This window comes from Mytilus trossulus, chromosome 1, assembly GCF_036588685.1.
Source record: "Mytilus trossulus isolate FHL-02 chromosome 1, PNRI_Mtr1.1.1.hap1, whole genome shotgun sequence".
Taxonomy (NCBI): domain Eukaryota; kingdom Metazoa; phylum Mollusca; class Bivalvia; order Mytilida; family Mytilidae; genus Mytilus; species Mytilus trossulus.
The window spans coordinates 49,941,193-49,965,946 of NC_086373.1; the positions used below are offsets into that span (position 1 = coordinate 49,941,193).

The window sequence follows — 24,754 nt, forward strand, 5'->3', positions numbered from 1 at the left end:
GAAATGGGACACGTCAATGTGCCTTATATTGATGACAGTTTGTTATTGGGTGATACATATCATGAGTGTTTGAAAAATATTGAAGATACTGTTACTTTACTAGATGGATTAGGATTTACAATTCATCCTGAAAAATCAGTATTTTTACCTACTCAAGAAATTGTTTTCCTAGGGTTCATTATAAACACATTAAATATGACTTTACAGTTAACTCCTGAAAGGAAAAAGAGTTTAATAGAACAATGTAAACTGTTTCTCTATCAAAAGAAAGTAACAATTAGAGATTTAGCACGAGTAATAGAAAAATGGTAGCTAGTGAACCAGGGGTGAAATATGCTCCTTTGTATTTCAAGGATTTAGAACATTTTAAAGATAAGTCCTTGAAAGGTAATCAAGGCAATTTTGATGCGATTATTGAGTTGGATATTACATCTCCAAAGTAAAGGAGTTTCAAACAATGTTGCCGACATCATTCTACAATCATGGAGATCTAGTACATCACAACAATATAAATCATATCTCAAGAAATGGAAACAATTTTCAAGTGAAAGGGAAATTAATATGTTTGATCCCCCTACCGAAGTGATACTTGAGTTTTTAAATTCCTTATTTGAACAGAATGTAGGTTACAGTGGTATAAATACTGCTAAATCAGCTATTTCAGCATTATGTAGTTTAGTTAGTAATAGAAATATTGGTAAAGAAACTTTAGTTAAAAGGTTTATGAAAGGTGTTTTCACTAAAAAACCTAGTTTACCAAAATATAGTAAAATTTGGGATGTTTACAAAGTATTAACATATTTTGATACAATATCGGACAATGAACAGTTGTCTTTATTAGAGTTATCACAAAAACTAGCTATGTTGTTTATGTTATTGAGTGGACAAAGATGTCAAACTATATATAAATTAGAATTAGATAATGTTCAAATTGAAGGAGACACAATGGTTGCTTATGTTAGTGAATTGTTAAAACAAACTAAACCTGGTGTACATATGAAACCTTTAGTATTTGATAGATATATTATTAATGAAAAATTGTGTATTTTGAGAACTTATGAGGAGTATGTAAAGAAAACAGAAACTCTCAGAAATAATGAACAAAAAGTATTTATTTCTACAGTTAAACCATACAAATCTGTCACCAAAAGTACAATTGCTAGATGGGTAAAAACTGTTATGAAAAGTTCTGGAATAAACATTGAATGTTTTGGTCCACATAGCTGTCGTTCAGCATCAACGTCAGCAGCATTAGGTAAAGGACTTAAAATAGACACTATATTGAAAAGTGCCGGGTGGAAATCTGCAAAAACATTTCAAAAATTTTATAATAAAACAATAATTATTGAAACTGAAAATAATTTTGCTCAGAAGATTTTACCATCAAGTAACTAAATGTAATATGGTGTTTTATGATATTTATGTTATGATCATGATGCATTAATGTACAAATGTATGTCCCTCACATGGACAACCCAAATTGACTTGATCTGCTCAAAAATATCATCTAGACTATATCTACTATTAAAGATTAAAAAATTTCTAAATCTAGACTGCAGAAAATTATTCTATAATGGTTATATCTTGCCACTTATTGATTATTGTTGTATAGTGTGGAGTAGTTGTAGCAGTGAGGGTTTAAAAAGGATATTAAAATTACAAAAGAGGGCTGCTAGATTAATACTAGAAACAGACCCATTCGCTCCTTCTGCACCCTTATTCAAACACTTAAACTGGATGACAGTTGAACAGAGAATAAAATATCATAAGTTAGTGATGACATTTAAGTGTATTAATAATGATGCCCCATCATATCTTACTAACAAGTTTCATTATGTTTCAGACAGAAATCCGTACCCCTTGAGAAATGCTGTTCAAGGAAACCTCATACTCCCTAAACCAAAAACAGAATTATTCAAAAAATCTTTTATGTATTCTGGACCATTCTTGTGGAATAATTTGCCAATACCGTTAAGAAATATTGCAAATATTAATTCTTTCAAATACAAAATAACAGATCATTTATTGAAATCAACCTAGCTGTATAAATAATATAAAAAACTGATCATGTCATCATGTTTATTTTTTCATCACATTTTATCAAGTTGTATTGAACATTATTATCACACTTGACTTTTTATGCTAATGTATGTATGCAATGTACTAGTATATGTTTGTGTTTTGTTTGATTTTTCATTACGAGGGCCTCAGGGAAGATTAGTTATATAGCTAACTGTGTAACCCTCTTAAAATAAAGTATTGTTGTTGTTGTTGTTGTTGTTATATATGTTTATTAAAAGATATATTACTTGAAATATTTGGTATTAACATAGCCTAAAGAAGGTTTTTCAATTCAAAGTGGATTGATGATCTAGTTGTGCTCTAAAATCTCATGGGAAATCGTCTATATCACCAGTTTAATAAAATGTTTAAATTAATCGAAACATTTGAAGATTAATTATAATTTTATTAAACTGGTGATATAGATTTCACATGCCCACCACTTGGGAATTTCTTGTGAAATTGTACCCACCCTAAAATACAACTAGATCCTCAAAGCTCTGAAGTATGACCTTGGACAGTGCCACCTGGCTGTTCTCTCATGTGAAATCTATATCACCAGTTTAATAAAATTATAATTAATCTTCAAATGTTTCGATTAATTTAAACATTATAAGTGATATGTCAACACTGTTTTTTTTACTCCTTGAATTTATAAATTTACAATATAATAAATCTACCAAATTCATAGACATCAGACTGATAGACATGAGTCTTTAGATTTTAATTTGTCTTATACATTATCATTTTAAATTGGCTTCATTAAAAACTTACATAATTTCCTCCAGGGAGTTGACACTGTTGTTTTGTTTCATTGTAGCAAATCTTTTTTCCAACTTTATCAAGGAGTTTCTCTTCAAAATAATTGTTTTCAACAGCATAGGGACACTTTAATCTTTTCTTTCGAGATATTTGGAATTTCTTTTTTATTTCCAAAAGTTTATATCTACATATCACACTTGAAGAATCATCACTAAAGGCAACGTATAAATATCCATCCCAAGATACTGCATCTTGTGCCATTGTGTAATCTTTAGTAATATGTTTGCATTGGATTTCTGTATCTTCATATGGGTAATATCTCACATCAGGATGCAATGTACAAATTTTTCCTAATTTTGAATGCTTTTCCAGTGTGTTCAACAAAACATAAACAAATTTGTCAATTTTAAATAAAGTTTTAAATTCAACATGTTTTGTTTTTTCTTTATAGGTAACATAATAATCTAAACCTAAACCTGATTTGGGAACCTCAGTTAAGCCATTTTCTATTCTATAACTAGAAATTGCATAGCACTTTCCTCCTGAAATTTGAGCATTTAAACAACTGGAAGATGCCAAAATTAAAATATTTTTATCTTGTTGATCAGTATCTAAATTCAAGCTAGTAATGGCATATCTAGCTGATGGCTGTTTGATTTTAAGAGATAGTGTTGTACCCTCTAATACATCAAGTTCTAGATTAAAATTTCTGCATCTGGTTTTATCTGGCAATTTATGGCTGCATTCAATTAAAGTTTTATTGTTGACAACTACCAATAACCAACTACTATGATAGGTGTTGGTTTGATCTTGCAAGTTCAATTGCTTTGTCAAATGTAGGGATGAATCTAATTGAATCAAACTTTTTTCTCCTCCAATGTACACATAGTCTGTTGACACAGCTAGTTTTAAAAATTTCTCAGTATAATTTCTGTATGATTTTCCATCACAACTACTGAATTTACTTGTTAGGGATAAGATAATGATCCATAGACCAGACACTGTGTTCAATGGCATTACTGATGAATATGGTGGTAATAATCCAGATGAATAAATACCAACACTCTCGCAATTTTTTAGAAACAATGTATCTAGTTATAATAAGACCTAGAGTGAGGCAGGCTAGTTATGTTATATCCTGAAAAAAAAAGAAAAAAAAATTAAAATTGTCTTGACAAATGTCATGCATAAATAAAAATAATCAAGTAAACTAGCACAAGTTCAACATTATTTGGACTGTTGTTTGCTGATTAAAGGCATGTACATAGTGTTTTCTATAAATCATGGCTCTACAGAGTTGATTGGTCAGGAAAGCAGAATGTCATAAAGAAGTTAATTTTCGTATTATTGAAAATGAAGGGATCAAGAGCACTGAAGATATTTAGGCAAAATACTCTTGTTTTTCTTTTAAATGAAACTCTGGATTATCAGTAAAAATCTGTGTTACTGTGTTACTTTCATTTTGTAATAGGAAGCCCACATCACTATGATGAAAATAAACAAAAAAATCCAGCTAGATTTTTTAGATTTTTAGATAGATTCATGTAACAAAAAGCAAAATAAATGCTCCAGGGCACCGCTTAATGTGGCCTCAGAGGTCGAACCCTGAAAGTTGGGGCAATAATGGACACAACAGTCAAACTTGATACAGCTATGAATTTGGATTGTGATTAAAAATTGGACACATCATAGGTTCCTGACACAGAGTGAATGTGGTCAAAGACTTGAAATTTTTAAATTGGACTATTACCTTTCATAGTCCAATATCAAAAATCTAAATACTCAGTTAGATTCAGCATATATATCCAAGTACACCAAGAATTTATTTATTCATCATTGGACAATATCAGCTAAGATTTTAAAATGCTCCCTCAATGAAATCAGTTGTTAAAAGCTGTTATTGGTAGGAAATCTTTTATCAAATTAATCAATTTTTTTTTTTGTGTTTGAATATTGCTACAAGGGGGGTTCATATGGATGTGTATATAGACAATAATAGTGTATTGACTTGACATATCAACAATATACATGATATAAGGATGAGGCTTAGAAACGGGGAAATGTGAGGCTCTTCCAAGCTTTTTCCCTGTATCGGGCCAAATCCTAAAATTTTTCATTTGCATATTACCTCAACATACTCAAGATTAAGAAATAAATTATACTAGCTAAAATATTGTAAGGGAGAGAACTTTAAATGAGAAAAAAAAAACAAATGTGTTTTCGAGTATATATCATATAAATACTATCCCTGGACCCCCATTTCATGCATTTTGAAAGTAAATCTTTAATCAAAATTATCACTGACGCAACTGGGCATAATAGGGGAGTAATAGCTTTAAACATGTAAAAAGAAACTATACTTATAAATTCCTATTCCAAAAGACCAAAGTTCATTCAGATTTTAAAATAGATTGTTGTTGCTATATATTCAATTTTAGATTGACAATACACATTGTATTTGAAGTTAATTAACAACAAACTAGAGGCTCTAAAGAGCCTGTGTCGCTCACCTTGGTCTATGTGAATATTAAACAAAGGACGCAGATGGATTCATGACAAAATTGTGTTTTGGTGATGGTGATGTGTTTGTACATCTTACTTTACTGAACATTCTTGCTGCTTACAATTATCTCTTTCTATAATAAACTTGGCCCAGTAGTTTCAATGGAAAATGTTAGTAAAAATTTACAAATTTTATGAAAATTGTTTAAAATTGACTATAAAGGACAATAACTCCTTAGGGGGTCAATTGACCATTTTGGTCATGTTGACTTATTTTAAGGTCTTACTTTGCTGTACATAATTGCTGTTTACAGTTTATATCTATCTATAATAATATTCAAAATAATTAAAAAAAAACGGCAAGATTTTCCTTAAAATTACCAATTCAGGGGCAGCAACCTAACAACGGGTTGATTTTGACCTGATAAACAATTTAATCTCAGTCAGATTTGCTATAACTTTGGTTTTTGAGTTATAATCCAAAAACTGCATTTTACCCCTATGTTCTATTTTTAGCCGTGACGGCTATCTTGGTTGGTTGGCGGGGTCACGCCACACATTTTTAAACTAAATACTCCAATGATGGTTGTGGCCAAGTTTGGTTTAATTAGGCCCAGTAGCTTCAGAGGAGAAGATTTTTGTAAAAGATTACTAAGATTTACGAAAAATGGTTAAAAATTGACTATAAAGGGCAATAACTCCTTCAGGGGGTCAACTGACCATTTCCGTCATGTTGACTTATTTGTAAATCTTACTTTGCCGAACATTATTGCTGTTTACAGTTTATCTCTATCTATAATAATATTCAAGATAATAACCAAAAACAGCAAAATTTCCTTAAAATTACCAATTCAAACGCAGCAACCCAACAATGGGTTGTCTGATTCATCTGAAAATTTCAGGGCAGATAGATCTTTTTTACCTGTGTCAGATTTTCTCTAAATGCTTTGGTTTATGAGTTATAAGCCAAAAACTGCATTTTACCACTATGTTCTATTTATAGCCGTGGCGGCCATCTGGGTTGGTTGGCGGGGTCACGCCACACATTTTTTAAACTAGATACCCCAATGATGATTGTGGTCAAGGATGGTTTAATTTTGCCCTGTAGTTTCAGAGCAGATGATTTTTGTAAAAGCTAACGACCACAGAAGAGGACGACGGAAGACCGACGCCAAGTGATGAGAAAAGCTCACTTGGCCCTTTGGGCCAGGTGAGCCAAAAACGGCAAAATTTCTTTAAAAATGACCAATGCAACCCAACAACCAGTTGTCCAATTCATCTAAAAATTTCAGGGCAGATAGATATTGACTTTATTAACTATTTAACACCTTGTCAGATTTGCTCTAAATGATTTGGTTTCAGAGTTATAAGCCAAAATCTACATTTTACCCCTATGTTCTATTTTTAGCCATGGCGGCCATCTTGGTTAATTGGCCGGGTCACGCCACATATTTTTTAAACTAGATACCCCAATGATGATTGTAACCAAGTTTGGTTCAATTTGGCCCAGTAGTTTCAGAGGAGAAGATTTTTGTAAAAGCTAAAGATGGACAACAACCATGACGAAGGGCAACGGACGCAAAGTGATGAGAAAAGCTCGCTTGGCCCTGTGGGCCAGGTGAGCTAAAAAGTAAACTTTTATCTGTTTCATGTTTTTCTAGTATTTTTTTGTTAACTGTAATTATGTTATTATGTTGATTTCTGCTTAACCAATATGGGTGAAATTAACAATTGAAATTATTATAAATCTATTATTCATTAAAATATATTCACACAAGTTTACCCTTTTTGACAATTAATACAGATATTCACACAAGTTAAATTTTGTATTCTTTAAACATGTATGCTAGCTATCACTTATATATATACCAGTATAATATCCAGTGGCATCAAAAGTTTAAGACTAAAATAATGATCATGTTCATACAGTTGTTTAAGTAATTCATAAATACTTTTAAATTATTTACAATAGTGTTACTTACCAAACTCTGTAGTTATCTTAAAATTGTGTAATTGTACATCACCATCTTTCACAAGGTGATCAAAATTAATCCTCAAAGTACATGTATTCACCAGAACTAACACTGTAGTAAAATATTGCAACACTTCCAAATTAAAATGACCTCTTCATCTTTAATACACAAACCAGGAAGTTACCTGATCTAAATATAGAAATACTTATAATTTACTGTCCCATAAACTTCAATCACCTATGTCCTTTAAACATTGTTACCTCATTATACATGTTATTCAATATGAACACTGATGTTTTAACCATTTTACATCCACTATAAAAGTTGGTTTGGTTCAAATTGAAAATAAGGACAGTTATGTCGGTATTAATATGTAATGTAAAACGATGGTATTCACTAAACGATTTGTTTGTAAACAAGTCATGTCAAATAGTTAAATTTCACACACAATAACTTCCATTTAATTTTGAATGTAGGTGTAATGTTACATTTTTGTTCTTTACTTGGAAGTATAATCATTGTATAGGGTGATGAAGTTCATATGGAATTAATACATACTCTATGTTCAAATTTTAAATGTCAAATTTTTAAATTAAATGTTAGTTTTTATTTTTGTTCAGGCAATTTTTTCTTGTTATTAATTTAGACAACTGAATTTTTATTTATAAAAAAGCTCTACAAAAACATAACTTCTTTTGATTTCATCTTGTAATTGATTAGACTACCAAAAGATTGTTGTTTTAATAATTTAATATGTATCAATGTCAGTATAAAAAGCCATACAGCAAGGTAATCTCAAGCTACCATCTGGAAACCTTTTATCCATAATTCTATTTATGATAATAGTGACCTTGAACTTTGATCTTTTGGTCCTTAAATTGGTAGAACTTTTCCCTTTCTTATATTTCCATTAACATAAGTTTTGAACTAAATCAGGTAAAAAAAAATAGATCTAGTTACCATTGTGAAACCAAATTTCCATAATAATTGTATTTGAAGTCAGTGACCTTGATAATTGACCTCTTGAAGACAGTATCAACAGGCTTAATTCCTGTCCTTCCTTATACCTTTTACCTGTATAAGGTTTCATCATTCCAATCAAGCAATGGAGTCTCAAATTACCACACAAAAAAACTCTGTTTTGAATAAACAGCAAGACCGAAGAACTGAGGGATGGACCAATAAATGACTGTATGCTCCAGAATTTTTGGGTTATGGAGCATAAAAAGTTAGGCCACATTTAAAAGAATGTCTGTTTCCCCTCCCCCGGGTCTACCCTTTGTAAACAGACCAGGAAGGCAGGTTCTTTTTTTTTTTTTTTTTTTAACTGGATGTGATTGTCATAGCATGGTCACATGAATGGTTTGACTTGTCCAGTCCAGGCCACTTATCAGTTGTTTGTGCTCAATTTGAGTGTATTTATTTAGATTATCAATCCTTCTGCTCACTTTCCAAAAATGGAAACAAATTATTTTCAGGAAAAAAATAATTTCGATTTTTGTGGAAAATAATTTTTTGACCCGGGGGCTTATTTTTGAACAGGGTGGGGGGAGGGGAAACAAACATATTTTTTATTTTGGCCTTAAGTAAGAGTATTTTTCAGTTGGCACTTCTAACATTGAAAACTTGACTCTGTGTACAGTACAGCAGTTTGGTAAAAACAATGGTGCGGTAGAACTGGTTAAATTTGTTTAATGATTGGGCAAATTGCAAATGTGGTCAGATTTTGACTGATCTGTGCATTCAATAACAATGATAAGACACTATGAAACTTATTTGTGTATGATTAGACATGAAACAACATATAATACTGTTCAAAATCAAATGAAATCAGTGATATAGCATGTGAATGTTTCAATTTCTGTTATAAAGGGTTGCTCAAGTTGAAACGGAATAAATTTAGTGTGAGTTTCAAACCTGCTATGATTGATAGTCATACTGATTTATGGCATGCAATACTGAAATTAAATACAATACTTGTCTACTTTTTTACCTTAAATTGCATGCTGAAGTAAGAAAAACTTTTATAAAAGTAATTGACTATAAAGGTAATTATAAGTTTATACTAGTATGACTTCTGAAAAGGTACATTATATTTCATTCAAAAGCTTACGACATATTTATGTGACATTTTAATAAATATGTTTTACCATACCATAAAACTATATCCTATCTCTTTATTTCTATATTTATTATATATTTCCCAATATGTATTAAAGGTCTTTACTGTTTGAAAATTCTTTGGTCATAAAATAGTGATCTATAAAAACACAAACCAAATGGTGGTTTTTTTAACACATCCCTTTAAATGTGCAGTTTTGTATCTTAAAATCTTTAAAAGACAATAAAACCTTCTATTTGTAACATTTGTCAACAACAGACCAGGATATTGTTATTATACAATCATCTTTATATGGACAACACCTATACTTGTGATAACAGGAACAATTCACTATTAACCGATGTAAACAAAAATTCTCAGAAATCTGTTAATTAAGGATATATATTTTTTTTTTACTTTCCTCCATGTAACTGATACTGACATAACATATAAGTTCATTAATAAAATTAATTATTGCATTTCTATTCTTATCTGTTTTAATCTTTAAATAATAAATTTTATTGATATTTTTCATTTCTTCACTCAAATTTTGTGATATGTACATGCATGTTTAATGCACATCTCATTTAATAAGCATGTTTTTTTTATATATATCAATGAAATACATTTACAAATAAATGGAGAATGTGTCAAATGATTCCCCCACTTGCATATATATTATCATAACAGTATAAAGGCGCATAACTCATGAACTATTCTGAAAAAATTTGCACCCTATGATCTTTTTATAGAAATGTTGGCCATCTTTAATGCATTTTTAACTAGATTGATAATTTTGGCCAAGTTTGGTTAAATTTGGTCTGGTAGTTTCATAAGGGAAGATTTTTGTCAAAGTTAAAAAAAAACAAGCCAGATAAGGCTTTTAGGAGAATATATTTAAAATCCTTTATCTGATTGTCAATTGGAATCAAAGTCTAATATATATTCATCTAAATTTTTTTCATGCTCTGGGTCATAGAACATGTTGAAATTCAATTAAATAACTGATCACAGCTAAAATATAAGTTGAAATCAAAATGCAATCAAATCTAGTATTAAGTAGTCTTAATCTGAATAAAAAAAATTAAATCCCTTAATACATGTATAACAATTTATGTGTTATAAAATTAATTAAAGGTATAAAGGAAACTTTTTTTGTGCGACAAGTGCCTTTGAGTTTCAAGTATGAAGTTGAAAATATGACCTAGTGAATGTTACTTAATGATAGTCAGCAGAAACACAATGCTAGTATAATAAATACAAATAATTTTCCTTCACAGTTTTATGATCAATAAAAACTTCCTGTTCAATTTTGGTTTAAGACTCAAGTAAAATAGCAGTGGTTCCTTAGGAATTTCCAAATTGGTACTTCAAAAATAATTTATTTTTCAAAACGTTGCATTTCACAAATCATTAATAACCTTTTACAAAATTTGGAATATTATGCAAATCTCTGTGCCAGGATCTGAGGAAAGTACAACACTTTTCTTTACCCACATTACTTTCTTTTTTGACAGTGACTATAATTTTGCCAGCACTTTTTTATTTACTAGAATGCAATTTCCAATACAAATAAAAGAAGAATGTGTCCATAGGACACAGATGTGGGCTCCTATTGGTAAATTAAAGGTCACTGTTTCATGCATACCTATATATTTTTTGTTTTCTTTGAAACTTAAAGAAATTAGTTTCAGTGTAATTCAAGATTGATTGGGTGTTTGACTACAATAACAAACAGTGATGGGGTGACTAGATATAACAGTGTATTTATTTAGTAACACTGCCTAATTTTGAATTTGATCTGTGTTTGGTGTCAATAATTATTGTGTATAAGATTCATAACATTTAGTAATGGCAAAGTAAAGTTATGGAGTGCTAAAATATCAAATTCATGTTTTCATTTATAAAGGGACACAACTCAAGAATGCAGTAAGTGACACCACGCATGTTCAAACTTGGTCTGTGTTTTGATGTCATCCACATTGTGTATATGATTCAAAACATTTGATTTTGATTGTAACAACTAAAGTTTAAGTGAGAAAACAGCAAATTCACAATTTATGTAAAGTGAAGGAATCTCCAACAAAATCTGAATTTGATCTGATTCACAGATTGTTTGGTGGTACTTTTTTAATTTGCTGAATAAAGTGAAAGTTTATTGAAAAAGTTATTTACAACAGTAGAAAGATGATCAGTAAAACAAATTAAAGGTTACTTTTACTGTTTATAACTTTATAAACCTACATGTATCCCAAATAATCCTAACATTTTGGAAGGCAATATTAATGTTTGCTTAAACATCTTTCTGCTCGTGTGATTTAAATCAATATAACAAGATTTCACGATTATCTGGATAATATCTAACTTTGTATTAATACAAATGGAAATAACTTCCTTACCAACAAACCTACTACTAAATAGATTGAGTATTTAAAGGCTTCAATGAAGCATTCTCAATAAGAACCCCCCAAACCAAATTTTGTTTGGTTAGGGGGGGGGGGGGGGGTAATAGTTTTGACTTGATGTTTTGGTGTATCACAAGCTAAAACGTCAAGACTGCATGACTACCATGAAATACTATTATTGGACTTGATATTTAGGTGTATCATAAGCCAAAGATCAAGACTGCATGACTACCATGAATTACTATTTCAAGACTTGATATACAGGTGTATCATAAGCCTGAGGTCAAGACTGCATGACTACTAGGAAGTACTATTTAAAGACTTGATATTTAGGTGTATCATAAGCCAAATATCAAGATCACATAACTACCATGAAATACTATTCCAAGACTTGATATTTAGGTGGATCATTAGCCAAAGATCAAGACTAAATGATTACCATGTACTTCATAAATTATTAAAACACCCTTTATCCAATGCTTAAGCCCAAATATGGTTATATCATCAGGTCACATGTTTACCGTATAGTGTAAAAATGTTTACCGTAACATGTCAAAAAGTTTACTGTAACATGAACATTAGCTAAATATAGATAATTGTAACCATGGAAAATCCCACTGGGATTTTTCACCGGTTAACTCAACCGCTGGTTAACTCAACCGCCGGTTAACTCAACCGCCGGTCAACTCAACCGCCGGTCAACTCAACCGCCGGTTACCATGTCTATATAAATAGGGTGCAAACATTAATCCACCATTCTGCCTCTGATGAAGGTCCTTTATGGACCGAAACCGGTCAGGCTATCAAACATCACCAGGCGCTGTTAATTATGTGTATTGGTATATATACTCTATTTTTATGCTTTTACATTTTTCTCACTGATACACATAGTTAATATGGCTTCTACTAATGAAAGCTCCATGGAGCTAATGTGTTTAGAGACTACTTATGTCAGTACACCTTTCCTATATTGCCTATTATTTAATAAGATCTATATGTTAAAATAATAAGTTAAGATGGAAAAATTAGATCAAATCTAAAAAGGCAGATTTTTTACTAAAATGTTTTATGTACTTCATGATCATATATCAATGTATGTAAAAATCAAGACAAATTGTTAAATCTTGTTTGGCACCATCAATAAATTAAAAAGGTTTATTTGCAAACAAGGTGCCAGGTATATTTAAACCATACCACCACTTCAGAATGAATATAGGTCCATGAATAGGAGAACCTAGTGGTATGGGAAGAGATATGATTTAATGAACGACACATGATAGTGACAATGTGTTAGAGAGCTCAGTCTTGCAAATAAGCCTTCAGTCTGAAATAATAAAATGAATTTTTATGTAGTATTCATATAACATAACAAAATGCTCCCTTTATTGATCTTTATTAGGTACAATCAAAGGGCAAGTGTTATTATTGCATATAACATGTATAATCAATATGGAGAATTTTCAATTATAAATTCGGACAAGTGAGTTATGAGTTCGGACAAGTTGATTTTCTTGCAACTTGTCCGAAGGGACAAGTGAGAAAAAATGATAATGTAGAGGCCTGATATATAGGTATATATCTACTCATTTACATGTTTATACATGTACATACATGAGATGCTTTTTGAAGAATGTCAAAACTTTCTACACTTAAATTTAGAATATAGTGAAAAGATAAAAGTATTTACTGTGTGACAAGGTAATACCAACCACACTGTTATCATGACTGTTTAAGGAAATTTAAATTCTGAAACCTATACACACATCTTTAAATCTATACTCCAACATGACTGTAGGGTCTTGTCTAACAGGTTTATTAAGTCAGCTTTTGTTACATCTGTGTTAATTTGAACTTGTATCAATTTTATTCAATTCAATTCAATTCAAAGTTTTATTGCCATATAAACTTTACAGTTTGTGACATATAACAACAACAAAAACAAATAAAGACAATAACTAAGTAACTCAATATATATACACAAATTCAGGTAAATATTAAAGGGTCCCCTGTCCTCAGTTCCATTGACTTTTTTATAAAGGATCCTAGTTTATTCACTTGTGTTGGTGTTGATGGGTTACGTATATATATAACTTTGTCATTGTCAGTGAGATTAGCAAATAAATTACTTTCTCTATTAATGCAATCAAAATATGTTAATCTAATATTTGAATTATGAGAACAATTTATTAGGAAATGTTTCTCATCATCTAGTACTTTACATTTTTTGCAAAGTCTCTCTTCGCGAGGAATTTTAAAATGCCTCCCTTTTTCAATTAATAATGAATGGTAACTGATTCTAAGTTTTGTAATTAATTTTCTAAATTCAAAGTTTGGGTTAGAGAGGTAAGGTTTGATCAATAGATTTGGCTCAAGTGCTTTATAAAAATTTAATTTACTTTTATCATCAATAGATGTTAACTTATTTATCAACAGGTTGTTGTAGTATGAGTTTATTTGGGGTTTAATATAGCTTTTAATATTTTTTAATTGTTTTAAATTATCACAGGTTTTTAGTCTATCTATATCAATGTTAGATTCAGAAAGAATATCTTTTGCAAAAGTGAACCATGAATAGGTGCCACTAGAATCCAAAGTTTTAGTTAGTTGAAAAGATTCATGTAATAAGGGATTCAAATTTGAGGTGAAAAGCCTTGCTAAATACATAATAGTTTGGGTTTTTATATGACATTCAATAGGCAGTCTTCCCAATTCGTTCCTTGTAACAAAATTTGAGGCACTCTTGTTAGTGCCAAGGGTAAACTTGCTATAACCAAGATGCAAGTTTTCTATTGGAGTCTTGTCAATAAAATTAAATGGGTCCACAATTTTTCCAGAAACCAAAGCTCTTTTTTTAGCTTTGAAATATGTTATATATGAGTCCAAATATGTTATTTCAGAATTATAAGTCAATATAGGTCTCACTAAGGTGTCAAATAAGTTATTTGACACTCTGATAGGAAGGCTGCCAAGAGAATTAGTATATGTTTTAATAGAGAACAAAACCTGTTTTGCCTTTTTTGTTAATTCAGCTGTACTATGACTAAAATTACCATTTGATTTAATCAGCAGACCCAAGTAAGGATATTCTGAAACATTCTCTATTTTTTTGTTTTTATATACAAGTATAGATGTTTCAGGCTTTTGCTTTGTTGTTGAAAAGACCATACTTTTTGTTTTATTTATGTTTAGAGAAAGCTGCCAGTTTTCACAAAACATGGAAACTTAATTTAGACTATTTTGGAGACCCTCCTTAGATTCTGATAGTAAAAGCAGATCATCAGCAAACAGGAGGGAGCCTAGTTTACTATTTATAAGCTCCAGTGGACTTGAGTTGTCATCTTCCAAACCTTTAGTGATATCATTTATAAAAATATTGAACAAAGTAGGACTTAATGAATCCCCTTGTTTCACACCTCTAGTAATGTCAAAATAGTCAGAAATGTGATCTTTATGTTTTAAAGAGGATTTTGTATTTAAATATTGTTGTTTTATTACTCTGTAAAAAGACTTTCCTACTCCCATTTTGCATAATTTATACAGAAGGGCTGTCCTCCATACAGAGTCAAATGCCTTTCTTAAGTCAATGAAGCATGCATATATTTTTTTGTTATTTTTGTGTATATATTTATTAATTAAAGATTCTAATATGAAAATACTGTCAGCAGTTCTGTGGTTTTCTCTGAAGCCAAATTGACAGTTATTCAGCTGTTTACCCACAACTGTGATTAATCTATTATTGAGTACAGCATTGAATATTTTAGGAAGATTACTGATTAAAGATATACCTCTGTAATTATTGGGATCAGATTTGTCTCCCTTCTTATGAAGTGCAATTGTATATGAGTCCTTCCATGATTTTGGGTATATACCCGTTTTTAGAATTAAATTAAATATTTTAACAATTGACTTAATTATTACTTGATTTGAGGTTTTAATTATTTCATTTATAATTCTATCTGGTCCAGCAGACTTTTGAAGTTTTAGTCCTCTGATTACCTTATTTACTTCTGAACAAGATATTGGAGCATCTGTTTCAGCTTTGAAGTCTATATTATTTTCTAATAGCTTTAACTGTGATTCAATGTCTATCATAAAAGCATTATTTATAGATGAAGGTTTACCTTGATCTTGAAAATGTTTTATTAAAACTTCTTCATCTTTTAATACCTCTGGTATTTCATCTTTTTCTGTTTCATTCTTAAGAGATTTTAAAATTTTCCAATATTCCTTTGTATTTTGATTGATATATTCACTTAAACAATTATAAAGTTTTTGTTTATATTCATACTTTTTGTGTTTAACCATTTTCTTCCAAGTTTTTTTTTAACTCAAAAAACTTTTGCTTTAAACTATTATTATTTGGATTATTTCTTATTTTGTTTCCTATTTTATTTATTTGACGCTTGGTTTCATATATAACATTGTCTGACCAAACTTGTTTAAATTTCCTTTTCTTCTTCCTCCTTTTAGTTTTTGGAGTTGCTTTACAAGAAAGGCTTGAAATATTATCTAAAATTTTTGTCAATTTTTCTTTATTATACATATAAATAAAATTTTCTCACCTTTTTAATTATTTGTATATCAAACTCTTTTACTTTTTTATGAACGAGTTTACAACATACTAGCTATATAAGTTCTGGAAAGGAGCCTGTGTCTCTCGCCTGATATTTTAAACTATAACTGGATAGATTAATGCATGGTTATCAGAGGCGGATTTAGGGGGGGGAGGGGGGGCGGGGGGCCCAGGCCCCCCCTTTTGGGAAAAAAATTTGGTTGCTTACATAGGGAATCACTTAAGCGTGACTGGAGTGGGCCCCCTCTTAGGTCAGTCAGTGGGCCCCCACTTATGAAAAATCCTGGATCCGCCAATGGTTATACTTTTGCTTTAGTTTCAGAGATCTACAAGTCAAAAACTGCATTTTACCCCTATGTTCTTTTTATAGCCATGTGTGCCATGTCTATTTATATGGATAGTCGACCTTCGTATGGATAGAATTTAGAAACAAGTGCCTGTGTAGGGGGAACTGGGACGCCTGCTCCCTCCTTTTCAGGGGAAAGAGTTGGTTGATTATATAGGATATCACTGAAGCATGACTAGGGCGGTCCATCACATTAGTTCAGTCAGTCGGCGCAACCCCCCCCCCCCCCCCCCCCCCCCCAAACCCCCTAATAGAAATGTTCTGGATCCGCAACTGCCTTTAGCAGTAAGTCCCCTCCCCCTTTTTTCCATTAAAATAATTTCTTGGTCAGTCTTCGATTTAAATTCCTTGATCGTTTTTAAGTAGCTAATGTGGAATGTGAAAAAAAATCTTACATTTAACATTTTCTGGTTATTCAGTTCACAAACCTCCAGAAATATATTTCCCGCCATCTGGTAATTCCTATCCTAGGGGTTTCACTAAAGCCCGAAGGTGAACCCGAAAGGCCCGGAATAACCCTGAAGATATATATACGATTCAAAATTAAAATTACAGTAACTTCTTTTTTCTTCTTTGTTTTTCAGTGGGTTTTTTTCTGAAAGTTATATTTTTAAATTTCATGTAAAGAACCATACTTTATCAAAAAATTAAATAAAAAGTTTTAAATAAAAAACAAAATCATGGGTTGATGACCGCGGACAAAACTCAAAGTTTGACCTGAACGGATCTAAACCGGAGAAACGAAGAGGCTGAACGGACCTTAAAATATAAGGTCGCACTTTTTCAAACTTCAATAACTTTTAAATATTCAATGGATGACCTTCAACTTTAAATTACTTATACACAATTTTTCAATTTTCAATTTTACAACATCTACAGCACTGTAGATCTAATTAAAAATATGATATTTTGGTTGACAAAACTCGGATCTGAACGGAGAATCAAAAACCCGAAACCTGAAATTCCACTAATTAATATATTTTTTCAAACTCCTTTCATTTATTTCTTTCAAAGAGTTATTTCAAATCTAGATTTTGTTAAAGTATAATTATAAATCAAATATTCAGTATAATCAAAACGAAAAATATTATATCCACTACGCGACGGTAAGTGACAGGACTTCTAGACAAGAATAAATCTACAGATATGATGTTTGAAGGCCGAATGGTGGCCTCAGTGTAGTTCACGTTAACTTCTGACTTTCAGATTCTATGTCACTTAATTACTATAGTCTCTCAGATCTGTTCATTGTGTCTTTTTGTGTCGGGATGTATAAGTACCGGCCGGCAATGTCCACTTGTATTTTTGTCCATCTGATGAGTTAATACGGATTGATAGTTTAGTCTTGGATGCATGATTTTTTAATTAGTTGTTAGTGGCCTTGGACTAGCTGTCAGATAACTGCGAGTACTCTCAGATCTGTTCATTGTGTCTTTTTGTGTCGGGATGTATAAGTACCCGGCCACGTCCACTTGTCTTTTTGTCCATCTGATGACTGTTAAGCCTTTTTCAACTGATTTTTATAGTTCGTTCTTATTTTGTACTGTTAAACCACTATCCCAGGTTAGGGGGAGGGTTGGGATCCCGCTAACATGTTTAACCCCGCCACATTATTTATGTATGTGCCTGTCCCAAGTCAGGAGCCTGTAATTCAGTGGTTGTCGTTTGTTTATGTGTTACATATTTGTTTTTCGTTCATTTTTTTATTTAAATAAGGCCGTTAGTTTTCTCGTTTGCCTTGCATTGTTTTACATTGTCTTATCGTGGCCTTTTATAGCTGACTATGCGGTATGGGCTTTGCTCATGGTTGAAGGCCGTACGGTGACCTAAAGTTGTTAATGTCTGTGTCATTTTGGTCTTTTGTGGATAGTTGTCATCATACCACATCTTCTTTTTCAGTATATCTTGTGGAGATTTGTCTAATTGTGATCAAACCACATCTTATTTTTATAATATTTTATCATATGAAAAACAATTATCAAAACTGACGGGAGGTAGAATATACCAATATGATAATCAAGACTATAAGACAAAAAGACTGGAGACAGCTTGTGATAATCAAAATGATACAACTTTAAATTTTTAATTCTATTAATATTCCTCGTAACATACTTTATAAGATGTTGATATTAAAAGAAGTTAATCATGTCTTTATTTCCTCATAAATGAGAAATTATGAATACTCAAAATAAATTAAATTTCACACAACAAAAAAACGTCATTTTTGAAATTTATTTACATTTTACATAATTCGTCTAAATAGCTATATATCTGATGGGATCTGAGACTCAGTGTAACAGTAGTCTCGGCCGGTTGGGTGCACATAAATGAACACTAAAGAGTAAAGTATTAACTTCTACATCGATATTGACTGCTAACTTATATGCTAAGAGAAAGTCCCGAATTATATTGAGAATGAAGGACGAATATCAAGAAATTCAGTTATATCGCATTTAAAAGTTTAATCGAAATTTCATTCTATGGTTAGGTCGATGTAACAGATTATGATCATTTATTGAATCAAGTTATTTCCCATGAAATTTGTTTTCAATAATTATTAAAGGCGTTTTTATTTTTCCGTATTTTTTTTTACAAAAGTTGACAAATACTATATCAATCTAGACAATAAATACAAGTGGATCATAGTGGTGAGGAGAGTGCAGTAACTATTTTCATACATTTGAACATCCCGGTTCATTGAGTTTATTAGTGACGGTACATTTGACGTTTCCTAGATATAAGATTTGGTATGAGTGACAATGAGACAAATCTGCATCCAAATCAGATTCACAATTTGTTAAATTATACCATTATAGGTCAAAGTACGGCCTTAAATACGGAGGATCGGCTCACACAGAATAGCAAACTATGAAGGGTCCTAAAAATGTGTAAAACCATTCACACAGGAAAACCAACGGTCCAATCTACATAAACAAAAAACTGGAAACGCTGATGAACCATGCACATAAACAAACAATAACCACTGAACACCAGGTTTTGACTTTGGACAGTTGCAAACAACTTGATGCAGCGAGTTCAAGCAGTTAAATAGGCACCAAACTTCACATGCATTAATATGACGCAATAGTGTAACATCACAACATAGAAAGACATTATAAGATATCAATCGAAATGGTTGAACTCAATCAAAAGGCATATTAACAAAAAGGGCGAATATACATGTTGTCTGCTCTATGGTCGGGTGGTTGTCGCTTTGACATATTCACCATTTCCTTTCTCAATTTTATTGAATCAATAAATCATATTCCTAGATATAGGAAGATGTGATGTGAGTGCCAATGAGACAACTCTTCATCCAAATAACAATTCATAAAAGTAAACCATTATAGATCAATGTACGGCCTTCAACAGTGAGCCTTGTCTCACACCGAACAACAAGCTATAAAGGACCCCAAAAGTACTGGTGTAAAACCATTTCATACACTGATGAATATGACAGAGATTTTCCATGTAATTATATTCTTTCCAAAATACTACATGATATTCTAATATGACGTGCTTCTTTCGCTTATGAAGAAACCCGTGTATGCTTCAACTTGATCCAATAAACTTTGTTTGCCCATGCGTATATTGACTACTGCAGAATAATGAATTTTATCAAATTGGCATGCATTTAATATATTTCATTACGTTTAACTTAAAACATTTCCAAACTCTTAAATAATGCACATGTTGTTACTAAGTTATTTCTTATGGCTGTCATGTGTTGCAATTCGAAATTGACATATTTTGAAGTAGATATACGACAATCGTTTGCTTGTTTACAAACGAAACTTTGAAAAGGGGAGGGGTTTTATACACAAACAATCTACACTTATCATCACACAAAGGACATTACTTAATTGTCCTAATCAGAATCGAAATAATTTATGCAAGCTATACTTCATTGTAGTTTTAACATGGGTAGGCATTTTATTCGTGTTATTTTAGATCTCACTATCGCTTGTAGTTTAACATGAGTAGGCATTTTATTCGTGTTATTTTAGCCCTCACTATAGCTCGGGCAAAAATAATCACGAATATAATGCATATATCGATGTTAAAACTGCAAGTTAACGGAAAGTAAAGCTTGCATCAATTATTTCTTAAATCAAGAAAAGATAATATCCTATGAAACCATCTGCAAGCCACCGTCAATCTAAACATATTTTTTCGAATAATTTCGATATTTTATTTTGAAAGCGAAATTGATGTGATGAGACAGAAATACATGACTTGGTTAATTAATATACACCTATAACAAACTATCATCGCTTTTCTAAATAACGTTCCTTTCAAATAAATTTAGTCATATAGTTCTCGAGTTAGATCTATTCGACTTATGCCATGAAAAAAAAACTTTATTGATTGTGTGCTTCCGACGCGCCTTCTGAATTTATTTTACGAAGAACAGAAACATTTGAAAGCCAAGAATGTACTAGACTTAAATACGGGAAAAACTATATGACCATACAGTAATTTTTACTGAAGTCAAATTTGTTAAAACTGCATGATGTCACGACACCGAAGCACTGACTAATGAGTTAAAACTATGATACCCTCGGGGACTAACAGTCCACCAGCTGTGGTATCATTCTATTGCTTGTATAGACCAAAAATCAAAACCATGCAACTGTTGGGAAGATTAAGGTTTATATCTGTATCTATATGGCAAATTTTATATATTCCAAGAAGATGCATGATACCAGACACATGTGTATAATGTCTCTGATGGTATGAATGAGCATGATAAACAGCATTGGATTTTGGTATTATTTCATGCAGTTTGGAATTTAACTATCCATCAACTTTCGTTGAGTATTTGAAATATATCAAATCGTGTTCATTACTTCGTCGTTGTAGTATTGCGTCATCGGACTTTGTAACCGTTTTATTTCTGTCTGCTGAAGTTCAAATCAGGTCACAGTATTCAAGCTAAGCCTATAGATTAGATTCTGAAGATTCTGGGTGCAGATCCATGATTTTGATAAGGGGGCACGTACAAGGTAACGTTAGGAGTCGGACTTGTGAACAGATTTTGCATTAACACAAAATGTAGCTCCATATGGGGTGTGGCGCCCTCTTCAGTAGTCCGCCTCTACATGTTATAAATAGTAATTAAATATGGAGATGTGGTAATGGCCGTATAAAATCATCGAACAAACGACCAAACATAAGGATATGTGATGTTCATAGATTGTATCCTTTATAATAAATATAAGGAAAGAGATATCAAGAGATATGATAAATAGAATTAGCATTTCACAAGAGCGAGATTAAACCTTAATGGTCTATTGACCATAGACGATTATCAACCAAAAGACCAAGCATAAGGATGTGTGATGTGTATAGATTGTATCCTTTATAATGAATATATAAAGAAAGAGATATCAAGAGATATGATAAATAGAATTAACATTTCACATGAGCGAGATTAAACCTTAATGGTCTAGACTATTGACCATAGACAATTATCAACCAAAAGACCAAGCATAAGGATATGTGATGTGTATAGATTGTATCCTTTATACCAAATATATAAAGAAAGAGATATCAAGAGATATGATAAATAGAATTAACATTTCACATGAGCGAGATTAAATTAAACTTAATTAAAGTCTTACCTTTCTCACATTTTACACCACTCACTTTTTACAGTAGACTTTCTCGGTAGACCAGATTTTACTTCCTCATTATTAGAGTGCTTTTACTAACAATTCATTAGATTTTTCCGATAGCTAAGGGACTTTATAAGTAGATGTTGATGTGCGAACTGTACGAGGAAGAAATAACTAAATTAACTAATCCCAAGGACAATGAATTTGAGGGCGATCAACTTTAAAAGAACAACCCAAGACAAGACCTATTCATCCTCTATTATAAAAAAAAAATGTGTTTGAATTCGTTTGTTTTTTTGTCCGAGTAGTTAAATAAAACATTTTGCATTTATGTAGCAGTTTTGTTCAAAGAACAATCATTCGCTGTCTATCAACGTAAATTTCTTAACAAATATGGTAGACAATTAATTTTAAAATATTTAAAATGACAACGTCTCAGGAAGTGTCAACACTTATATAGGTGTGTGTGTGTACATTTTCATGTTCTGTTGTATCTATTTTTAAAGAAATTATAATGAATCAGTCGTTTAGTCCTTGTATTGAATTATTGAACTTACTATACTGTTTGGAGAGTTTTTCACTGATCTCAGCTATTGTATTCCACTGCATTACATTACATTACATTACATTACATTACATTACATTACATTACATCGCACGGCATCGTATTACTTTGTATTGTATCCTGTCGCACCGCATCAAATCATATCGTATCCTAGATCACATTGCATCATATACTATCGTTTTGTACCGCATTCCATCGTAGCATATCGTATTTTATCGCGCATCGTAAAATATTATACCGCATCCCATTGCATCGTCGCATACCGTACTATGCTGCATCGCCCGGTATTTGACAGTGTTGCATCGCACCATACTTTGTTTCATCGCATAGCCTAATATCGAATTCAATGATTGCATTGGTAAGTCATGTAATCTTACCCTACATTATTTCATAGTTATGAACATTTATTGACATATCTTAAATGTTTTAAATGGAATAAAATACTAGCTGCATATTTGCATTTATTTAACACTTAAGAAATATTTCAAAAAGTCGTTCAGTCGAAATAGCATATGAATATGACCTGTTTAACAGTGGTACAGACAGCATTCCCTCGTTTGTACCTGATATAACTATAGTGTTGATGTTAATTCAGATCATGATGGATGCGTGTTGTCCCTCATTTAAATGTTAAAAAAAACACTGATAAAATGCAATATTGTAATGATAAGTATTATATGACATTTCTATATTATTATCATGCTTTTCATTGGGAAATCCAGTAGGTACGTTCCGGGGGGTTTGAACCCCATTTTTTTCAATATGTTTCAAGGTCCTCTCGGAAGGTGTGGGTGTTAAAACCTTTTTTCAAATTGACTTAATCAGCATCCGCGCTGGCTTTATGTTATTATTCACATGCAGTTGTTTGTTGGAAATGCCAATTTTTAAGTTCAAGGAAAATGCTATGATAAGATGTCTTAGCTATTACTGTATTGGCGAGTTGTTAAGATTGGCGTACACTCCCTTAATCTAAAACGCAATTTCTGTTCAAGAACTGTCTAGCACAAATGAATTGGTTCTTTCGCAGATAAAGAGTGGACACCAAGAGGAGGATCTTACAATTGTTATTATAAAATTTTAACAGTCCAATTAAAAAGATACTGGAATTTTCCAAGTGTAGCTGATGTTTTTGTTATGTATTAATCATACCGCTTCACAGATTGAATCAATAACTTGGAGAGAGAAAAAAAACGCAACATTTTCATTGAATATCACAGAACTAAAACAAAAAGCTATTAAGTTCTTTACTATTGACCCTGAAGTCGATATCGGTTCATCTGTTTGTAGATACTAAATTTCTACATACATGTATTTGGCGTTTTTCCAGGAATGTAAGTAAATGTGATACTATAGTACATACTTTTAGACTAACGGTTCTTCCTCTTTCTGTTCATCCGATAAACGATATCAAGGACAACTTATTTTACACATCTTTGATAAATATATTCTGTCAAAAAGAAATTGAAGATGGGTTTATTGCGATTTTTTAAATGCTGCGTGTAAAGTCAAAAGATGCTAGTTGCTTGACCACCCGTACCCGTTCTATTTTTTTTCTTTTTGGTGAATATTGATTTATGTTTGCTTTATATCACCTTAGTAAAAGAGAGGCGAAAGATACCAGAGGGACATTCAAACGCATTGATCGATAATAAAATAACAACGCAATGACTAAAAAGGAAAATTGACAAAACAGACATATAGTATACTAATGCGAAACATAGAAACTAAAGACTAAGCAACACGAACCCCACTAAAACTGGGGTTGATCTTATGTGCTCCGGAAGGGTATAGCAGATCCTCCTGGTAATAAATGCTATATCGCGACAATATAATTCTTTTTATTACAGA

At 31.5% G+C, this 24,754-nt stretch overlaps 1 protein-coding gene across 7 annotated transcripts in view; it reads right to left on the bottom strand.

Moving 5' to 3' along the window:
- Positions 1-22,581, bottom strand: part of LOC134726436 (plexin-A1-like) — a 201,346-nt gene extending 178,765 nt beyond the window's left edge. For 2 of the 7 annotated variants that reach the window (XM_063590864.1, XM_063590856.1), the window contains exons 1-3: positions 22,348-22,581; positions 7,308-7,487; positions 2,836-3,961 (exon numbers count right to left, since the gene is read on the bottom strand). In XM_063590864.1, coding sequence (XP_063446934.1) covers positions 2,836-3,840 — 1,005 coding nt within the window. In that variant the 5' untranslated portion in view covers positions 3,841-3,961; positions 7,308-7,487; positions 22,348-22,581. The remainder of the gene's footprint in view (positions 1-2,835; positions 3,962-7,307; positions 7,488-22,347) is intronic. The other 5 variants (XM_063590885.1, XM_063590879.1, XM_063590841.1 and 2 more) reach the window with 4 other exon arrangements.
- Positions 22,582-24,754: the final 2,173 nt, after the last annotated feature.